Genomic DNA, 23,478 nt, shown 5'->3' on the forward strand with positions numbered 1-23,478 from the left:
GTACAATACATGTGGCTCGGTCTTGGAATGTCCATCTCTTTCCTGTTCTTTTCTGGAACATGGTGTTCGCTTAGATCATGGTCAATGGACTTTACTGTGGGCTTGTGACGTGTGTAGGAAAAGGAACGGCTCGTCCTTACTATATATATGCGTTCCCTTGCTGCTTTATTTTACTGGCAGTGCCATTTGTACAGAAAAGAAAAAGGAACCGCCAATAGACTGTAGCTCTTTGACACTGAGCAGCACAGGGACGCGTGTATTGAACAGGAGTGGCCATGATGCAGTTTGAGAGCAAGAGGTGGACAGTAAGTGCTTGGAGGAGGACAAAAGAAGCATGAAGGACAGCATGAGAGGAAAACAATGTGAGGTGGAGAATACAAATGGAGACCGAGATGTGTCTGAATGAAGCAGGGACAAAAAGAAGGCAAATTCTGCGGCAAAGGGAATTCTTTGAATGTGCGTATTTTGGTTTAAGAGCATGTAGAAGTTTTTACCTGTGTGTATGCGTGCGTGTTTGCGTGCTTATGCGTGCATGCGCGCGCGTGCGTGCAGCAAAGCAATGCAAAACATCATATTTTATTACGCACAAAATCTATAAAAGAAAATCTAAAAAACTAACTATAACATGGTTTGAGTCAACCAGCCAATATTTCTTTTTCCTTCCAGTGATGCCATCAGGAAGACACTAATTTAATTTCTTTCAAGTGTTAAATACATATTGAATTGAGCGCGCGCGGGTGTGTGTGTCCGCGTGCGTGCAGCAAAGCAATCATATTTTATTACGCACAAAATCTATAAAAGAAAATCTAAAAAACTAACTATAATATGGTTTGAGTCCTCCAGCCTTTCCTTCCAGTGATGCCATCAGGAAGACACTTCTTTCATTTCTTTCAAGTGTTAAATACACTTGAATTGAGCTTTTTAGGAATTCCAATTTAATCAGAGCATCCTCTCAGCTAACGCATTACACTTGAAATAATCTTTGGCAATCAATTTCACTCAAACCAAGGACAAAATGGTGTTATGTTTTAAGTGCTCCTTTGACTTAACCTGACTCCACCAGATTGCGGCAGTATTGAGTTCACGCGTTCACAGGAGGAGGAACTCACTACTGCCACCATCTGGCGGAGTCAGGTTACCTTTGACTGACAAAGCGTGTAAAATGCAATATTCTCTGGGAGTGAAAGCCCTGGCTGCATCAACACCTCCGCCTAAGTCATTTTCATATCAAGGACCCCCAAATTGACACTTATTAGCCCGTGGACCCCCATTAAAAATATATATGCCAGGGACCCCCATAAGAGAAGACTTTTACGACTCTAGCAGTGATTCTCAACCTGTTTAATTTCAAAGACCCCCAGTTTGACATGCATTAGTCTACAGACGTCCATTTAATGGCATTTCTATCTATCAATGTCAATTTAACTCTTGGTAAATGGTAAATGGTGCATTTATATAGCGCCTTTATCCAAGGCGCTTTACATAGATTGTGCATTACATTCACCCATTCATACACCGATTGCGGCGGAAGCCATGCAAGGTACCAACCAGCACATCAGGAGCAATTTGGGGTTCAGAGTCTTGCCCAAGGACACTTCGACATGTAGACAGGAGGAGCCGGGATTCGAACCGCCGACCCATGGATCATTGGACGACCTGCTCTACCTCCTGAGCCACAGTCGCCCCTCTCTCTCTCTTGAGAGTGTACAAATGGATCCAATTGGACCCGTTAGGGTCAGGTCTTTTGGTTCCATTTGTACACACTCAGAGTTACAGACCCATAAGGGTCTATTTGGTTTGGTTCCAAACTATCATTTAGCTGGGAACCCCCTGGAACTCCCTCAAGGACTCCGGACACCACTTTGGGAACGACTGGCCTAAGTAACAACTTGGTTGGTTGATTCATTGATGTGTCTTTGCAGCCCATATTCTCCCCAATTTAATCATTATGCCAATTGATTCCTCCCCGCAAACATTTCTGTTGTCACTGCTGTTGTATCCTACTGACTCACCGGTGGCCAGTGAGGAGCACATGGAGCCTTCTTCGCCCCGCTCCTCCCGCCCAACACTCCCCGCTGACAGGTGCCACCACAGCCCGTAGGAATACATGCAGTGACAGTTATCACCTTCCCTGTCCGGCTTCCTTCCCCCAAACACAGACCAATTGTGTTCATGCGTAGATGCTCGACAAAGCCGAATACATCACGGAGAATGCAAAGTCGAACCCTCAACCTCCGTGGTGTCGGGGCAGGGACCTTTCCACTATGCCACCCGAGCGCCCATTCCCGTCAAATGTCATGACAATCCAGCCATCCGTTCTTTAGTTATATTCTGTTCACAGTCACAGACAGATACACAGAAGTGATTCAAATGTACAGACTGCCACACATCAGTGAGACTGCTGTGTGTAGCTTGACATAATTAACAGTATAAATAGCTAAAGTATAAAATAATTAAAAGTGGTTCAAAGCTAAAGTGACATAGATGCGTTCCAGGTCTTAATGGGTTTAGGAAAGGCAAGTGCTGCAGAGTTATAGCAGTGGAATCACTGGTTTATTCACACAAAATAAGGCTGGAATCTATGAAGTGATAATGACCCACATTAACCTGTACATGTGACAAGTGGCAAGTTCACCTTGAACACCAAAGAAACCTGAATGAAGACATCAAAACTTACTCTGTCACACAGCTCATGGAAGGTGCAGTCTGCGATGGTGCCGCAGGTCTTCTGCAGATTCAATTCTCTACCCTGTACTGTTAGCACCAGGGGACCCGCTACTATGGAAGCACAAACACACACGTACACGAGCACAAACACACACACACACACACCAATATGACAGCACTGCTTGAAGGAACTGGAATTTGGGGGGGGGGGGCATAGAACCTGTACAGTACATTGACTTTTACTTTATCAGGAGAGGTGAATTAACCTCCATACCACTCTTTTGTCTCAAGGCCAGCTCATCAAACAGATCATCCATGTGGGCCTCTGCACCGGGTTCACTTGTGCTGTGCAGACAGACAGACAGACAGACAGACAGACAGAAGGAAAGAAAGGGGGGAAAATATAATATTAAATTAATATTGCTGAAGTGGCAACATCAAACGGTGAAAGCGACGTGAGCGAGGGAGGGAGGGGGGGTACTTAGCTTTTCACTCCTTCAGGAAAGAAAAGGATGTTGTACTCTAAACACAAGCATCAGACTGTGAATGCACATCGTGTGTGTGTGTGTGTGTGTGTGTGTGTGTGTGTGTGTGTGTGTGTGTGTGTGTGTGTGTGTGTGTGTGTGCGCGTGTGAGATGGGAGAAACACAGAAAAGTAGCTTTTGAAAGGTGAATCATTTTTTCATGCCCTATATTGATTCCCCTTTTATGATTCTCCTGACGGTTCTCCCAAGATAATATGTCTGTCTATGTCTATGCTCCTGGCTGCTTCTCACCATTTATACATTTATATACTGAATGTGTCCCTCTCTTTCAGCTCTTATAGAAACTCTAACAAATATGGACATTCAATGTGTGCATTTACAATTTACAATTAACGATTTAGGCATTTAGCAGACGCTCTTAATCCAGAACGATTTACAATAAGCAATAACAACACAAGGTAATACACCAAATGCATCCGTGTTTGTTTGTGTGTGTGTGTGTGTGTGTGTGTGTGTGTGTGTGTGTGTGTGTGTGTGTGTGTGTGTTTGTGTGTGTGTGTGTGTGTGTGTGTGTGTGTGTGTGTGTGTGTGTGTGTGAGTGCGTGCATGCGTGCATGCGTGGGGGGAAGATGTAAAGTCCTATTCAACTACAATAAGACAAGTGCACCCTCTCAGTTTAGCTAGTAAACAAACTGGGACACAAAGCAATGGGACTGTGTGTGAGCGCGTGTGCATGTGTGCATGTGTGCATGTGTGCGTGCTTCTTACAGGTAGTACAGACGTCCTGCTCCAGCTTTGTCTAGCCTTCTGTAGTCAATTCCGGAGTCTAAACAGATGGTCTGGCAGTATTCCTACAAACACATAAGATAAAATATACAAAAGTATAATATAATTATGTAGTTACTTTTTTTAATGGTTATGCATTGACTTTTAGAAATTTCTTTGAGGTTCACATACTGTACAACACAGCTGGTAGCAGCATTAAGGGGATAGTCCACCCACAAAATGACCATTTCTATAGATTAATAACCCCATGGAGACTTGAATTCATGGGTATATATAAACTTTTGTTTTTGTCGCATTCCTAAGCCAATAACTTGATGACCAGAAGTGGTTCCCTATGGAGACACAACCAGTCTCCAGTGGTTCCCTATGGAGACACAACCAGTCTGCAGTGGTTCCCTATGGAGACACAACCAGTCTGCTTTGTGTCCTTTCCGTTGCGCGCGCAGAGTTTGAAGTAGGTCAGTGCCATTACCATAATAAAGACATCATCGATGGGGAATCCAACTAATAGAAACTGCGTGCTTTCTATTCCTGAAAAGTTGCAATGCGAAAATGGAAGCCATCGTTCTCAGGATAATAAAAATCAAAATGTATGTTTTTTTAAAGTCTTGTTAAAAAATAATCTGCCTACACCTTCATCCCTAGATGGGTTCCTTCTTAATAATACAGTACCAGACGTGAGGGTGTCACATCTTTATGAATCATTTCAAGTGGCAAACCTACCTACTACATCAGCTATTAAGCTGGCATGGGAAAATGAGCTGGGGACTTCAATTTCAGACGAGCTCTGGGAAGACAGCCTTGAAGAAATGAATGCGTGCTCTATCAATTCCAGACATTGCCTTATCCAGTTTCGAGTCCTACATAGACTCCATTATTCCAAATTAAAATGACATAACAAATACCCAGATATTTCTTCGCATTGTGACAAATGTAATACAATAGATGCAAATCTTCTTCATAGCTTCGCCCTTTGCCCTCGGATACAAAGATATTGGATTAAGATATTTGAGACGCTCTCTGATATTTTGAGTATTCATATTGACCCCGATCCTGTACTGTATGTGTACACATTGTATGTGGGCTCAGTGATCATTTTATGATTTTCTGTACCCGCAAAATACAAAAACTAAAGTTTGACTGTCACAAAACAGTCATATCTAGGGACCTCAAAACCTACTCTAGTGAGGCCTTTAACCTTGAACTGGAGAATCTGGATTGGTCCGATGTGCTCAGGAGCTCACTAGTCGAAGAAGCATGGCTTGGCTTTAAAACCAAATTTACATCAGTACTAAACATCATGGCTCCTTTGAGAACCGTCAGGGTCAAAACCCGCTCGGAGCCATGGATGAATTCGGACATACTGACTGCAATGAAAGCCAGAGACAACAAATGCTCTGAACTTCTTAAATGCAAGTCCAAACTAGCCAAGTGCAAGCGCTTCGACAGTGATCTCCAAACCAAACTGTGCAACCTAAAAGCCCAGTGTAACAAGCTAAGAAACGGTGTAATTGCCATGACCAAATCAGCCAAATGTAACTTTATCAATGATAAAGCCGAGGAAATCAAAAACAATCCTCGGGAGCTATGGAAGTTACTAAACAACCAACTAGGCTGTGGTCGGAAACTTAAAACCAGGTTTACTAACATAAACATCAAATCAAATAACACCCTCATCACTGACAAACTCGATGTAGCCAACCACTTGAACATCTTCTTTACAAACATTGCAACAAAGCTGGTTAGCAAACTGCCCTCCCACTCTGGGCGTTTTGGTGTAGAGCACATCAAAGCCTTCTACAAAAACCTTGGTGTTTGTAAAGATGATTTTAAAATGGCAATGGTAACAACCGAGGAGGTACTTAAAAAACTGAGTGCCCTCCAACCCCACAAGGCCACTGGCCATGACAATATTCCCTCCAAATTTCTCAGAGACTCAGCCTTTTCCATAGCTCCAGTCATCACCCACATAGTTAACCTCTCCATCAAACAGGGACAGGTCCCCCAAGATTTTAAACTGGCCAAAGTAACCCCCTTGTACAAAAAAGGGAGTAAATTAGAACCCGGCAACTACCGCCCTATTTCTATTCTAAGCTCCATCTCGAAAGTGATGGAAAAAATAGTCTATGAACAGGTTGAAAAGTATCTTGCCACTAATAAATTGCTGTACGAGTTCCAATCTGGTTTCAGAACATCCCACTCCACTGACACATGCCTCCTCTATTTGAGCGATCACATCAAACACGAGGTGGATGCTGGAAAATACTGCGGCATGGTCATGCTGGACCTCCAAAAGGCTTTTGACACCGTGAACCACTCCATACTGGTTAACAAGCTTAAAGCTATTGGTTTTGATAGCACATCAGTGAGCTGGATGCAATCCTACCTGGAGGGGAGAGAACAGATGGTGGAGGTGAACGGAACACTGTCCCCTCCCCTCCCAGTGAGCTGTGGCGTCCCACAAGGAAGCATACTAGGGCCTTTACTGTTCCTAATTTATGTTAACGACATGACTTCAGCTTGTGACTGCAACTTGTTCCTGTTCGCAGATGACTCAGCACTGCTGGTCTCGGACAGGAACAAACTGCAGGTTGAAAAGACCCTCAGCTCTGAACTCGGTAGAATCTGCACCTGGCTCGCTGATAACAAACTATCCTTACACCTGGGAAAAACTGAATCCATCCTCTTCGGATCAAATAGTAAACTCAACAAGGCAGATGGCTTCTTGGTTAGAGTGGGTGACAATATTATCACACGAAAAGATCAAATTACCTACCTAGGTTCCATCCTGGAGGCCAATCTTTCCGGTGATAAAATGGCCACCAACGTAATCAAAAAAGTAAATCAAAGAACAAGATTCCTTTACAGGATCTCCTCACTGGTCAGCAAAAACACCTTGAAGACCTTAACAGGAGCCCTCGTACAAGGTTTCTTTGACTATGCATCCACCTCTTGGTACCACAGCACCTCAAAGGCCCTCAAAACAAGGCTCCAGACCTCCCAAAACAAACTGGTCAGGCTCCTACTTGGCCTCACCCCCCGAACCCACCTCACCCCTGCCCACTTTGACAGGCTGGGATGGCTTAGGGTCGTCGACAGAGTACAGCATCTTGCAATGGGTCTGGTCCACAAGATTCGATACACCACCAAGATACCCATGTACCTGTCTAAATACTTCCTTAATGTAAACGAAGTCCACACCCACAACACCAGAGGGAGTGCAACAAACCATGTGCAACCCAGATTCGGCACAAACAAGGGACTAAATTATTTTCGCTCCTATGCCACCAAAATGTGGAACGCCCTACCAACAGTCATTAAGACATGTGAATCCCTTGACTCCTTCAAAACCGCTCTCAAAGGGCACCTACGGATGGCTGCAATTCGAAACTGGCCTCTGTAAAATCTGAATCCCCCCCACCCCCCCCATTTCCCCTCACTGTATATTGTATCTTTTCCCTTTTTTGCTTCCCATATGATGTATTCCTGTTCTGTTCTTTAGCTACATAGAAATGTATATTTGTATGTCTCTAAATGTTTGTATGTCTTTAAATGTTTTGATGAATTGAACAATGTGGACCCTGTTGTAAACAAGTGTAATGCTTAATTGGGTCGTCCACTCACAGTTGACAGTCTTTGTATTGAGTTTGTGCTTAAAATGTACTGTAAATTCTACAAACTGTTAATAAATATTTCAATCAATCAATCAATGATAATTCTGGGTTTGTCAGACTCCATGCCTATGTTGACGAGAGCACAGAAACAACTCTTCTCATATGGTCTGATTACAGCGAAAAAACTCATTCTGACACACTGGAAGAAGGAGGAGGCTCCTGCATTTAAGCACTGGTTAAATGAAATGACTAGTACACTTCAACTTGAGAGAATAAGGTATTTCCTGAGAAACAGGGAGAGACAGTTTGATAAGGTTTGGCTGCCCCTTGTCCATTACCTGAGTAGAAACAATTAATAGACAGGATACCATTGATATGGTTGACTGTACGCCATTTTCTTTTCAGATGTTTTCCATGAACTTTCTATCATCTTATTATATAGTATGCAGTGTCACTGAGCAGTATGGGTGGGAGGGTTAAGGGATTTCTTTCTCTTTTTTGTCTTGTTTATTTTTTCTTTCATTTTGTTTCATAAAAAAAGTATTTCATATCATAATGTTTGTAATAATGTATAATCTGTTCAATAAAAACATATTTGACAAGAAAATAAAATAATAATCTGCCTAACGATGATGCCCACAGCCCTCCTATGAGACACAGACTGAGTAGTAAATAATTGTGCTATTTTAACATTAGTGAGGACAAATAAAATAATAATGAAGATAGGTTGAAAAGTGCTGAAGTCGTCCTATAAGCCTGATTTGATTCATACAGTACATACTGTGTGCTGGTGTCACGCACTGGAAACTGGAAGTATGTAGCAAGGTATAATATAGAATTATGAATAACAGATTATTATTGTATACTTTGTCATTATGTCATTATGTCGTCAATATAAATCCTTTTCAGATCAGTGCATAAAATCGTACCTGTGTGAACTGAGCGGTGCAGTGTGTGCGTATGTGCGTGTGTGTGTGCGTGTGTGTGTGTGTGTGTGACGCTGCTCAACAGTGCCACTTTAGGTCACCCAGCGGTATTGCAGCTGTTCCTACTCTAAACGTACTTAGTTACATTAAGAGTGGATTGTATGTGATGATGGTCCTCTTGTTGCCGCCTCATTTGAATTAATTAATTCCAAACAAAACCTACAAGAGGTTAAAAGGAAAACACTTCCATCCAAGTCACTGGCACCTTGTGTCACTTCTCATTTTGGTGTAAAACGTCAACAGGATTCATGTCAGGGAGTACAGCGCAAACTATAATCATCATCTCCTCCATTCTATCAGCGCAAAGAAAAGAATTGCTATCATCCCATCCAAAAACCAATCGCTGGGCAACTGGGTGATTCACTGACAGCTCCGGCAAATTATGAAATCAGTGAATTTCTGCCACCGGCCTCGTTTGAGCTGGAGGATAATTAGTAATCACCACAAAGCAAGGGGACGGAAATACCCCATTCTTCTCTGCTGTCAACTTTATTTCCCTGCGTCCACGCAAAAACGGGGTTCCTACTCCGAGCCAATTGGCTGAATCAGGCTTTAATAACAACCTGACAAACTCTCCCTCCCCCGCGCACAAAAGGGAGGTGTCATTTCATCAGCCATACCGTGACCTCATCACTGTCTGCCACCAACGGGTAAAGAGTCCCTTTAAAATATAGAAACACTTGTCACCATCACCGCCACGTCTTAAGAATTTGCGCGCGTCTTTTCTTCTGCCACCCACCCCCCTCCCCTCCCCTCCCCTCCCCCCACAGACCTATAGACAGCCGATGGGGTTATGGTCTCGATGTGAAAATAAGAGAGGAGAACGAAGTAGGAAGGGAAACACAATCAGCGGTGATGATTCCATCGACTATTTATAATCAGATGAGGCAGAGGGTCATTACTTGATTATTCATCTTGAAGGGATTGTCAAGTTCTCCCTCCTCTGGGATTTCATCCACCTATATTGTCTGGTATAACGCCCCCCAACCCCCCACCCACCCAGCCCCACACACACACACACGCATGCACGCGCACACTCACAGGCCTGTCCGAGTAAATCTACTTTGACATCTCAGCCTTTATGCCTGTCAATTTCTTAACTTGTCCTTTTCTGCCAACTTTAACAGACTAATCTGATAACATTACACTTGTGTGAAGTGAGGGGCGCTCTTATCATCATACGTCAGCCAATCAAATCATCACATTCCGTGCTACAAACACACGAAGCTGTGTGAAAAAATAAAACGGTATGAATCTGCCGGTTGTAGTTTCACTACTTTATGACATACGATATGAACACACTCACGTTCACATAGACATGAACACAAATGCAGAGGCACAACTGGCGGGAGGGTTGAGGGGGTGCAAGCAAGAAGACAGATGACAGACATGAGAATCACTGCAGTTTCTATAGAAGAAAGTCATCATAGACACATGTAGCTCCAATCATGTCATTGTCCGAGCTGTCTGGACAGCCATTTACCATGAAAACGGCATGCGCTCGCACACACACGCACACACGTGCGCGCGCACACACACACATGCACACACACACACACCCTTCGTACCCTATATTTCTCTGTCCTTTGCTTCTCAAAAAGTTGCTTTTGAGTTTTTCAAAGAGTGCGGTGCCATTGAGCTGCTACAAAAGCCAAGATAGCCGACTATTGGGCCCTGATGAGGTCCACTCCCTCATTACTTGGCAGCAGAAAACATTTGATGGGCTTTTTTTTTTCCCTTTTTTCTTGTTTAGCCCAGAGAATTGACCAGGCCTCAAAGAAACGCAGGGTGGGAAGGCTGAAAAATAGAAAAGGGAAAAAAAAGAGAGATGGAAGGGGAGGGAGAGAGAGCACGAGGGGAGGGAGGGAGAAGGGGAAAGGTTGTCCTTCATTCATCCATGTGTGTCTTACAGGCTTGTGAGGAGAGACAGAAGAAAAGAGGGAGGCAGTGATAGAGGGGTCGAGAGTAGAGAAAAGAAAAGAAAAAAGAGAAAGCTTAAAACAGTGCCTTTATGCTGCCGAGTCCTGGAAGACTCTTCTGACATCAAAGTGTTTTCAGTGACTGGGGAGCTAGTGTGTGAGCGTGTGCATATGCGAGCATGTGTGTGTGTGTGTGTGTGTGTGTGTGTGTGTGTGTGTGTGTGTGTGTGTGTGTGGCGGTAGGGGGGGGGTGTATCTGGTGATTTTTATTCAGTCTTGGGGAATGGGGTGGTGGGGGTGTAACAATGTGAACACCCTAATTACACCTAATGATCTATTCCCCTAAAGTGTGACCGCCTTGGGCCAGCGATGGTTTGTTCTGAGGGGTCGTTCTCACAACCTCCCCTGCCTTGGTCGCTTCTCTTGGGGAAACATCTTTTTAGCGCAGGGCCCCGCCTTTCCTGATCCTGGACCCCATTGGAAGTTGGAACCCCCCCCCACCCCCTTTTTGACCTACACCTGGCCAATAGGGTCTCGCATGATGTTCGCAAAAAACCCCCCACTAAATAACTAATGTGGCTAATTGCACTCCTTTTTTTTAAAGATTTTTTTAATGCCTTTTATTGATAGGACAGTAGACTGACAGGAAATGGGGATTGACACGCAGCAAAGGTTGTCCAGATCGGGATTCGAACCCGCAACATGCCGTCAGGCTGGCATTGCAGCCTAGGGGTGCCCGGATCACCACGCCGGCCCGGCACCCCGAGCCATGATTTCACTCCAGTGAGTCTGTCTGTTCGTGTGTCAACAACTAATCTCCAGCACCGTTGGAATGATCAGCGTCAACTTTGCACTCACTCTCCCAGTAGGCCAAGAAAGAACCAGCTTCCCTTAATTCTTCAAATTGGCCTCATTGTGGCGCTATAACAGGCCACTATATGTTTTGGCCTATACTTCATACAATCAAAATCTTTCTTTCTCCACTTATAGGCCCCACAGACATTTGTGCAGACATGGACTAGATTTTCAGTTTCTTCACAACACACTTTGCTACTGCTCCTACAAGGGGGCGGGGGATGACTACACTGCAACCAAAGAGAGAGCCTGACCTTGGGAAGGTAAAGCCAACACACAAAACAGGAGAGTGACCAAACAAGAGAGGCATCCAGAGAGGATGAGCAATGGAAGGTGGAGTGGAAGAAAGAAAAACAACATGTTACAGTCCAGCTGGCACTTATATACTGTACAGTATGTTCCTGTCCTGGCAAATGCATGGTTTGTCACCTCACTGCTGTTTAATGGCAAACATTATTGACATTATATGAACTGATAAGTGAAATCTATATTCCAATAGTAATCATTGCTATTAGTGTATATTGAATAACAAGGTTGTCCCTGCCTTTAGTCAACATAACATATTTTCAGGTCGGCATACCAATTTTATCCAACCAGCACTGAATACTCAAACAAGTTAATTTGAAGTGAAAGCAAAACAAATGAGCAGACAACATTGGAATAGAATCTGATAAATGATCGTTGTGTGGTTCTCTTTCCTGATTAGATACTTGCTATCCCGACCTGACAGTTAATTATCTGTTTATTAAAGAACTGGCAAGATGGTGAGACCACTGTTGTTAATGAACAAACACGCAATGATTGCAATTGGAATATAGTTATATAGAGCTTTAGGGCTGTATTTTGCGTGTCTTAAGTACCAGGTCTTATTCCCTAACTTGAGTAAACTAAAGACCTGGAGGCGTGATCAATGCCATTTGGCTATTCTGAGTGGCCAGCGAGCATTGATCACGCCTCCAGGTCTTTAGTTTACTCAAGTTAGGGAATAAGACCTGGTACTTAAGACACGCAAAATACAGCCCTTAACCTTTAAACCCATTCAGGACGGGACAGGGCTGGACTATGACAAACATTTGGCTCAGACATTTTCGCGGAATTTGGCCCAGACTAGCTGGCCCACCTCAACCAGCGTGCAGATATTCTACTGACCTTTGGGGTCGAGGCCCATACAAATACCTGAAATACAAGCCCTTAACACCTCCACATTTACAGTACAACATAAATTATACACAACCAACAGAATGTTAAACTAATTCAACATTTGGCCCAGACCGGCCCACCAGAGGGTCGGCCCACCGGGCATATACTGTACCTGGTGCGACCTGTGGCCAATCCAGGCCTGGGACGGTTACCTCTTTTTGTGTTTTAAGCATTATGTTATACTTTAGCTATTGAAAAATAGCAGATCTACAAAGATCTGCCATTTTTGAAAAATCATGACAATGTGGCCAAATCTTGTATGCTTTCACAGAGAACGTTTTTAATTAAAATCTTTGCTTTCCCTGGAACTTGGAACAACATATTTTCAGATAGGGGTCGGCCGGCGGCCGATTGCATATGATTTCTGGGGTCCTTGACATGAAATAGTTTGAGAACCACTGACATAGAATCATGGGTTTTTCAGAAAACTGAAACGGATTTAGAAGACAGTGTCGGTCCTCAGTCCTAAATGGGTTAACAAACACCATTTAACTGACTAGGGTTCATGTGGAATCAGAGCATGGTAGTATGGGAGGCCACAGCATGGTGGCAGAGCAGAGGGACTCCCGTCTAATCAGAAGTCAATAGATAAATAAAGACGTCAGCCCTGGGGGACAGAGTGGAGGGATTAACCCTTCACACTCCAGCTCAGGTGATGGGGAGGCGAGGTCAGTGCGGCTTTTACTTCTTAACTCCGTCATTCATTCCCTCACTCACTACAGAAAAAAACCCTTTCTTGCGCACGCACGCACACACACACAAAGTCAGAAGAGTGCCCCAATCAGCAGTCCCCGCAAGCTTTAATTCAATTGATTAAGGGTCAGCTAGTTAGCAAGATGACCCCACTAAGGCATACCTAACGTTACAGAACAGGCCACTATAGACACCCCCAAGACCCCCAAACCCCAAACCAGATGGCCTCACAAAGGAGAACATGGGACCCTGAAAGAGAGGAGGCAGCATGGAGCAGAAAGGGACAAGAGGCATTCAGGGCATTGATGAGGGTGGATTAGAAAGGGCAAGGGTGGTGCTTTGTGGGGGGGAGCGGTCACTTTGGAAGGGGGTGACTTGAAGCCACCACCACAGTTCTACAGTGGTTAACTTGCACACTTGTATTTTTGTCTGTGCATGCATTGCTCATACACGTGTGTGTGTGTGTGTGTGTGTGTGTGTGTGTCTATTTGTGCACATCATGGAGTCAAAGTCACAGAGTCCACTGGTCTAAAAGTCAAATTGCGTATATCTTTTGTGGCACTGATCCAAAAAGTGTCACCTAGGACCAGCTAATCTCACGCACGTGTTTTGGACTTTCCCGCCCCATCTCTATTTCAGAGTGCATGAAGGACGATAGCATTATGCTATGTGCTCTTATAACACGGTGAGCCACTGGGGAATATAGCTATCTAGCTATCGTTGAGTCATTTTGACTGAGATCATTTTGATTAAGAAATAATGGTGCAATTATTGAGTTGTAGCAGCGGCCAGCGGTATGGTCCTTTAAATAGACTAGTCCTTACCCGTTCTGAATATATGAACAGCAAATGATGTTCAGTGTGTGTAATGTGTTGTAATAGAACACATTACTGATAGGGGGGAACGGGGAATTGTTTACAGATGGTCTTGGGAAGTTAGGTTGGGCACAAAAGTAGGCTAATTAGTAGGCTACTGCAGTTTCTTTTGCAAGAAGATGCTGCAGTACAATCATAAGTATACCATTGATAGCTTGGTATTGTGGCTGCTTTGGAGAGGTTATCCTTTAAGATGAATAATCAGTTGGATAAATATGATTTGAAGTGGAACGTGTTCCTCAGTCATGTTGGAGATACGCCGGTGTTTCTGACATTCAGACATTGTTAGAATTATAGTATGATGATTATAGTATGATATGCAAGAATGCTTACCGCCTCTTTTGCAAAATGCCTGACAACTAAATTATTCTGCAATTATTTATGTTAATAATCACTCCAAACACATCAATAATCAATTCTGGTGCACACTGACAATGGTCCCGTCTGCTTTAGCGAAGTAATTTTTTGCCAGCAGTGCTAACCTATACATCCACTGCACTCCTTGCTTTCATCCTCACACACACACACACACACACACACACACACACACTTTTGAAATGCAATTAGTCTAGTTCAGTCGCTTAACTTGCTCACCTGTCTCTCTTGCATTTACAGTGCCCTCTCACTTTCCATCACACTCACTCTGTTTCTCAGAGTCATTCACTGTGCACTGGTATGATCAAAGAACATGCTGGTCCACGGTACTGTAGGTACATCAAACCGGGGAGCGAGGTGGGGGCATATTTGAAAAGGACAGAAACAGAGTAACAGGTGTGCGTGTGTCTGTGTGTGTGTGTGTGTGTGTGTGTGTGTGTGTGTGTGTGTGTGTGTGTGTGTGTGTGTGCGTGCGTGCGTGCTCGCATATGCATGTGTGCAAGTGGGTAATAAACAGATGAATAAATTAACAGGGGGTGACTTTGTCTCTACCTTCAGCACATCGATGAAAGGCAGGAAGGTGTCCCTCTGAAGTCCGTTTTTGTACAGATCTGAAACAGAGAGGGGATGGCCTGTATTAGCGCTGCTGTTTAGCCTCCTAATAATGTCATTCTCTCGCCCCAGATTGGCAGATAAAGTGGCTATTGACGAGCTGAAGGATGGGTGGGGAAGGCAGCACAAAAGGGTCCGGGACCAGGGGAGGAAAAATGGATTTCTCTACCGGCAAGCGGCGGCAACATAAAATTCATTACATTCCCAAACAATGGTGGCAGGAGAAAAGACCGACGCCTTTTCAGCACGGACAATGTCCGTAGGGGCTTCCTGAATGGAGGTTTCAATTAGCTCGGCTGGAACAAATTACATCTGAAGTAGCATCCCTGTTAGATAAAACAGATAGGGATTCACGCGCAAAGGTAGACACACAAACATACGGGCAGACACACACATGCACTATGAGGCTTAAGCTGTTTACAGCTGCAAATGCAAACGAGTGGTTGTTAACATTTTGGGGGGTGCTTTAGTATAGGATCTAACAAAGGAATCATACTTCAGGGGAAAATTGCTATAGTGTGCTAAATTGTTCCCGTTTGGGAGACAATTGCACCTATACCTCTACAGCTAAATTCACAGCATGATGTAGGATAACTCTGTTAAGACCTTAAAGCACCATGAGCGAGCTTCCATACTTTGGCAGCTGCCAAATCGCATGAGAAGTAACCGTTTTGATACCACTAGTGCCAGTGGTCGGACCAGACCACTAAAGATCATTGCATTAAAACAGCCTTGCATCAAAACCAATCCAAAAATCAGCATACACATGATCATCCACACCATTTAATATCCTCTTCAATGTAATCACGATCTATGAACACCAATGTGCTGAAAACCACATAAAACCAGCTACTTTAGCAGTGCAAGACAAAACGAAAAAAGATCTCTATGTTGCCCCCCCAATCGCTCAACCCACGCAGAGGTCCTTTTGATAGCACTGTTAGGGCCGATTCATACTCCTATTTTACCGCTGTTTCGGCGCTGTAGTGCCGAAATGATTTCGGCTCGTCAGAAACTTTCAGTAGCACCGAAGAGCCGACTTTAGGACGGTACCCGCCCCCCCGAACCTCAAATGACGTCAAATTGTAGGCTCTACAGAGCCGAACCGACTTTTATTCTGCTCTAAAATAGGAGCATGAATCGGCCCTTAGTGTGCACACAAATCATTAAAAATATAATATGCGTGCCTTTCATGTTCTGTTGTCTCTTAAGGCTTTTAGTGTTCCATTAACCGTGTAATTAAAAGCAAGCAGGCTCTCTATCAAGTTTGCACGGTTTGCCGCTTTGTTCTTAATAGCGGGTAAATGTCAGTGAAGCTGCTCTTTGTCTGCGAGAGCCATCTTGCCGCCATCCATCCCGGGGCCACTCAATGTTTCAAGATACCAACGTGGAACCTGGAACAGAGCACAAAGGACTAGGAGAGAGGGAGAGAGTGTGTGTGGCCGGAAAGGGAATGACTCAGATAGATGAATGGCAAATCATCACGCATACATCTCTGCACCTTGTTCATTCCCTTATGTTCCAGTGATGAAATGGACAACTAATGTAATCAAAAAAAGTCATCCAAAGAACAAGATTTTTGTACAGGATCGCAGTACAATTTACAGTATACCTAATTAGACCTAATAAGGCGTAATTCGAAATAATGTTTGTGTTATTAGACAGAAGTTATACCCTAATTATCCACAATTATCCTTAGATAATAAGAAATCACATATAAGACCTAACAAAGCCTAACATAACATGTTCTTTATTGTGCTTTTATTGAATGTTATTTCCGTTTACTAGCAGTGACATAATATCTCATTTAACAGTTTCCGTGCTTTGAATGGATTACTCCAGGTTAATGTCGCTGCCATATCGGACATACGCGAGTTTTGTTTTATGTGTTTAATCCGCCGTAATGTAAACAAAAAAAAGAAAATTCTTCTTCGCCGCGGAGAAAGAGAGTAGGCGCATCTGTTGTGATAAAAAAAACGGAAATCGTCACATGCTGTGGGCTGCTAGGGCTTCTGGGAAATTGAGGCCAATGCAAATGAATGGGGTACAACGCCTCATGGAGACGAGTCTTGTGTGCGTCTTCCGGGTGCACCAAGATGGTGGATGGTACGATTGGATCACAACAAACCGAGGGACCTTTTTTCGCTGGATTTTCGCGGATTAAAAGCCCAAATAATTCAGCGTATGCTCTAAAGGTAATACAACAATCTCGGCAGTGAAGGGGGGTTGATTAAAAGTCCGATAAATCGTTTTCCGCAGTCAAACTGTTAACATACCGTATATGTATTGTAAATTGAACACGACCCCAGCTTCTATAGAATATGCCTACGTTCATTATCCAGTGATAAATCCAGTGTGCCATGATGTTACTACACTGTTAGGCTTCATCAGAAATAATGATCATCAGAAATAATGATCTTTATTAACCCATTCTGACCTGAGATCAGATTCTAAAAATGTCTATTACATCCCGACAGTTTCATTATTAACCCATTCTGACCTGAGATCAGATTCTAAAAGGGTCTTCGATTTTTCAAAAATAGCAGACCTACAAGCTCGTATCGCGCCACTCGGTGGCGCGATATGAGCTTGTAGATCTGCTATTTTTCAATAGCTAAAGCATAACATGATGCCAACACCAAAATGGGTGCCCGGTCAGAATGGGTTAAACTAGACCGGTGCCCGGCTGTAGAGCACAGAGCCGGTCATTTCTGTATCTGTCTCGATGTGTCCCTTTATTTCTATATATGGAGTTCTGTGTCAGGCATGCCCAAATATGAGTGTTGTGATGTCAGAACAGGCCAGCTCCATATATGGAGCATGGGCAGGGGCCCTGTCCAGAGCCCGGGCAGAGGCCTTTTGTGGCAGTTCTGGACAACCGTGGGTCTGACTGACTGGGCACTGGGCACTGGGTGTGTTGAAGGCGTGTCTCGATTTTTAAGTCGGTGGGGCCGACATTACACACGTACGTACGTACGTACGTACAGACAGACGTACATGGTGCATTTATAGATGGATGTTATTTCTACTTACTTGCATTACATTACATTTAATTACAACGGATCTGTACCGTAAATAGAACACAGACCCCAAGCTTCTGCTGGCTCCATTAGTAGCGGCTTTGCATCGAAAATGTTTGCTCTGTAGCGGTGGTGGCTAATGTGGTGGTATTCAAAAATGCAAGAGCCCAGATCTCCCTATAGTGCCCCAGAACGAAAATACATCGCATGGATGCAACTGGGACGTATCCTCAGTGATGTATCCCAAGGTCATCGGGTCATCAGGTCTCGCGAACATCCTACCCTTCACTCGGGTGACCCAGCCGGGGTGATCAAGTCCCGACTTACGTCCCAGTAGCTACATTCGATCAGACCCACTAGGGAAAGATCAGGGCCGCACAATCCGTTGGAACCACTCCGGAACTACTATACCGGGACTGAGAGGTACTCTTCCTAAAATGTTTTGGTGCACAGCACTGCCAACCCACAAAAAGGAAAATATGCGGTTTTGGTAGTCTGTGTGTGCTACTTCTATCTGTCAGCCTAAATGATCAAGGAGCAATATCACACACAGCCAGGCTGAAAACTCCATCTGAAGTTTAAGACCGGGAAATGTTCTGTGCTTAGAAATAACATTTAATAAAGAAGAAGCCTAGCAGTGAAGTAAGATCATAGAACATCACTGAATTACTAATTATAATAAAGGCATATCTATCTATCCATAGAAGGTGGGGTCGTGTTCAATTTACAGTACAGATATGTTAAATTAGATAATAATGAACAAAAATAACGTGAAAAATAGGTGTAATAAAGAACATATTACTTACTAGGCTTTGTTAGGTCTTATGCGATTGTTTTATTTGACCATAATGTAGGAATTATTTAGTATGATTAGGGTATAACTGTGTTTATTTATGTCTAATAAAAAACATATTATTTCTAATAATAACAAACACATTATTTCTAATTACGCCTTATTATGTCTTATTAGTGTACTATAAATTGTGCTGGGACCGGATCTCCCCACTGGTCAGTAGGAATACTTTGAAGACTCAGGAGCACCCATTCAAGGTTTCTTCGACTATGTACATCATGGCGCCATAGCACCACAATGGCTCTAAAAAGAAGGCTCCAGACATCCCAAAACAGGCCTTATTTTGATAGGTTAGGATGGCTTAGGGTAGATGACAGAGTACAGCAAGTTGCAATGGGCCTGGTCTGGATTCTCAACTTCCTGTCAGAGCGCCGCCAGGTGGTGCGGATGGGAACGACGTCCTCTGGCCGTCGACCCTCAGCACAGGAGCCCCTCAGGGATGCGTTTTGAGACCCCCATCTCTACTCCCTGAACAGTGTACACCCACGATTGTGTGGCTTTGTTCAGCTCAAACCAAGTGGTCAAGTTTGCAGACGGCACCACAGTCATAGGCTTGACCGCGAACGATGACAAAACAGCTTACGGGATAGAAGTGGAGAACCTGGCACAATGGTGTCAAGAGAACAATCTGTCTCTCAACGTTGACAAAACAAAAGAGCTGATCTTTGACTACAGGCCACTCTCCCATCCAGATCTGGCGTGCTGCAGTGGAAAGGGTCATCACTGAGGACCTCACCTGGGCAGTGCAGACAGGGCAGGCGGTGAAGAAAGCACAACAACGCATCTTCTTTCTCAGGAAACTGAGGAAAGCTGGCATGGGTCCAAAGGTCTAAGAGCTTTCTACAGAGGCCCCACAGAGAGCTTCCTGACTGGTTGCTGTATGGCCTGGTATGGCAACTGCACTGACCTCAACGGCAAAGCATTGCAGAGGGTTGTGTGGAGTGTGGACAGCCGAACGCATCAGCAGTAATGCTTTCCACCCCCATCCAAGCCCTGTACGATGAACGCTGTGTCAACAAAACTTGAGGAATCATGAAGCATTCAAGCCGAGTTTGAGATGCTGCGGCATGGAAAACGGTTTCGCAGTTTCAAAGCCACTGGAAATAGATTGCAAAAAAAGCTTCTTTCCCCAAACAATCAGATACATGAACAAACTGATAAGAAACAGAGCAAATCAGGGAAAAGGAAAACGCTAGCCTCCCCGCACATTTGCCCTCTTCTCACACTATTACGCTCAAATTTCACCTTTCTAAACAATTTTTGTTGTATATTTATGGAACATAGCCTACTGTGAAGTTGTTCACACAAAATTCACCTAACTTTGCTACTAGCTTTAGCTTACTACAGGGAAAACATGCACATATAATACTCTTTGTTGTCTCCACCAGGCCGAAGGCATGGGGGGAGAGTATGTTTTGCACTCCGTCCGTCCGTCCGTCCGTGTGTGTGTCCGTCCGTGTGTCCGTGAGCAGCTAATCTCGGCCACCGTTAACCCGGTCGATGCCAAATTTTGCACACACTCCCTGGATGCCAACGATGAACCTCTGCCCCAAACTTTCCAGAACGGCCTGTTATAGCGCCACCAGGAGGCCGCTTTGTGCAAAACAAGTTTTTGCACAGTACACCTACAGATTTTGTCCAAACATCACGCAAATTGGTACACAGTCTCTCTAGAGCCATTTAACGAAACCGGTCTTTCAGATTTCTCACACTCCATCCTGATTGGTTAAGATTGGCTTCCAAAGTTCACAGGAGTGCTCAGTTTCAAACAAAATGCTGCAAATCATGAACACATCGCGTGATTTCCGTGAAATTGTGCATCCACATTCCCACTAGGCCGAGGACGAAATGCCACATGAACAATTTCAACTCAGCCTCAAGGTGGCGCTATAACTGGCCGAAAAGTGTTTTTACCTCTAACTGCACGGATCTGTGGATAACTTTGTATGCCAACTCCCTAGAAGCCAAGGAAAAACCTTTGTCTGGAATTTTTCACATCTGCTCTTTATAGCGCCACCAGGAGGCCGACATATGTAAAACACATTTTCTATTATTACTCCTTCAGATTTTATCCAAATTTCACGCAAATCGGTACACATGATCTCCATAGTCATGTGATCAAGACAGGTTTGTTTGATTTCTCATATTCCATCCTGATTGGCCACGATTGGCTCCTACAGTTTTCAGGAGTAGCCCGCTTTGTACAAATCGCCACAACTCCTCAACGCAGCGTCCCATTGCGATGAAACTGTGCACGCATATTCCCACTAGGCTGAGGAAGAATCCTGGTGGAGACCTGTGCCCAGAAGGGCACTTTTTCTAGTTTGCTCTTTTTTGCACTTTGCTGTGTTTTGCTGTCTTTGCTTGATGTTATATTATATATTTGCTGCTGCATTGTCTGAAGGAAGCCAAACAAACCCGTGTACATGTACCTGTACACAAGATGCATTAGTACTATACAAGCTTGAACGTTGTCTACAATACACGCTACACCACAAAGACGCCCATGACAATCACAACACCATAGGGAGCTCCACTAATCACATTCAACCCAGATTTGGCTCAAACATGGTGTTAAATTAATTTCACTCCTATGCCACAAAGATTTGTAACACCCTACCAACAGTCGTAAAGGAATGTGAATCCCTACTCTCCTTCAAAACAGTTCTCAAAGAGCGGTTTAGAATTGGTGACTGCAACTGGCGAATCCCCCCCCCCCTCCCCTTCACTATACATATTATTATTTTATTTTTTCTAATATATATTTCTAATATATAATTTACATGACTTTTTGCATAGTACTGTATATTTGTATGACATTCAATGTTCTGATGAATTGAATATGAAGGACCCCAATGGAAACAAGCCATAGGCTTTCTTGGGTTTGAAATCCTCTTAACAGACTTTGTATTGAACTGTGCTCTTTTCTGCAAACTGTTAAAACCCAATTTGTGCCCAAGACGTCTCCAGACGTCCTGAGAATTAATGAAGTATTCAATCAATCAGGTCCATTTGGTTCCATTAAAGAATTGAAAAGTGTGTATGTGCATCTGTGTGTGCATGTGCATCTGTGTGTGCGTGTGCATCTGTGTGTGCGTGCTGTGCATGTGTAACTAACTACTGCCAGCCACTTGTATCAAATTGTATCAGTATCAATTGGCCAGTTGGAAATTGCTGTTCTTCTATGTGGCCGTGGAATTCTATCTATCTATTCTATGACAAAGACAGTTGATATGCATAGGAAATTAGAACACATAGGATATGCACACAGCACAACCCACTGTGCCCACACAGGGCATACTGTACGTACCGTCAGGTGGTCGGTTGGACGTGGCCACCACCACTACCCCCGTCTTCAACAGCGTCTCAAATAGCTGCTTCAGAATCATGGCATCAGCAATGTCTGTCACCTGAACAAAGAGTAGCAGACGAGAAGAGAAATTAATTAATTTGCATTCATTGCAATTCATGTTTTTGTCTGTGTGCGTGTGTGTGTGCATTAAGAGTATGTTTCCACAGGTCAAACCTCGCCAGAAAAGAATCAACACTCCATTCCATGTTGATTAGTGTCATTCAGGTGTGCTCATTCTACTCTCTCTGTTTGGTCATGGCCACACACACACACACACACACGCATACTCCACTCTAGATGACTGCAAATGGTCACGAAGCGGCTTTCTGCCGAGGACAAGTAGTCGAGGAAAGGCAGCGAGGCTGAGCTAATCAAACTGAACAGAGGGTGAGCGAGCGAAAGCAGAAGAGAAAAGAATAATGAAAATGGAGCGATATGAATTCAAACAGAGGTCACAATGGCAGACAAAGCCTGTAGCCCAGCTGGCCATATAAAGGTAGAGACTGATGAAATTGAACAGGATATGAGAGAGTGTGTGTGTGTGTGTGTGTTCAGAATAACTAAACTAGGCACAGAGCCTATGAAGTTACAATACACTGACACTATTCAACCGCAGTCTGCTACCCAACAAACACATTGAATTTCCATGACTGCACAATAAAACCAGGTTTTATGAAAACACCGAGGCTAGGACGTTGGAAGAGAAATATGAAGAGGTTCTCTACTTCTATTAGCAATCCAGTGCACTCGCGTTTGTTCTTATCCTTTCATTTACTACCCCTTCTCTAGCTCTGTTGGATCCATGAGTACAGTATATAGAAATCATGTTACCCCTGCCTGAACTACACGCCGCTACATGCAACCCGAACTGGGTCAAGCACTGATTCAATGTCATGACTGAATGATGAGAACTGACCACCTTGAAAAAAGAAACCGAAACATTTCTCATTGAAACGTATTCATGGTGGACAGCATTAGAAACACAGTGTGCCTTTGCTCTTATTTAATATAGAAATATCCAATTCAGTGACAGCCTTCAGCATTAATTGAATTTCCTTCCAGAAGGACGCCCATGAATTTTAACAATGGTCCTATCAGAAGTCCATTCATTAAAGTAGTTTGATTTTCTTTTTTGTTTGACAATTCAGGGACCTTTGACACGCGTCACTTCTTGTCTCTCTCTACG

At 43.8% G+C, this 23,478-nt stretch overlaps 1 protein-coding gene across 2 annotated transcripts in view; it reads right to left on the reverse strand.

Annotated features, from left to right (window-relative positions):
• afg1lb (AFG1 like ATPase b) overlaps positions 1 to 23,478 on the reverse strand; it is a 38,966-nt gene that overhangs the window by 5,866 nt on the left and 9,622 nt on the right. For both annotated transcript variants that reach the window (XM_083790976.1, XM_083790975.1), the window contains exons 6-10: positions 22,251 to 22,350; positions 15,008 to 15,066; positions 3,921 to 4,003; positions 2,942 to 3,012; positions 2,678 to 2,778 (exon numbers count right to left, since the gene is read on the reverse strand). In XM_083790976.1, coding sequence (XP_083647102.1) covers positions 2,678 to 2,778; positions 2,942 to 3,012; positions 3,921 to 4,003; positions 15,008 to 15,066; positions 22,251 to 22,350 — 414 coding nt within the window. The remainder of the gene's footprint in view (positions 1 to 2,677; positions 2,779 to 2,941; positions 3,013 to 3,920; positions 4,004 to 15,007; positions 15,067 to 22,250; positions 22,351 to 23,478) is intronic.

Source organism: Protomyctophum parallelum, assembly GCF_964188405.1.
Source record: "Protomyctophum parallelum genome assembly, chromosome: 19".
NCBI lineage: Eukaryota > Metazoa > Chordata > Actinopteri > Myctophiformes > Myctophidae > Protomyctophum > Protomyctophum parallelum.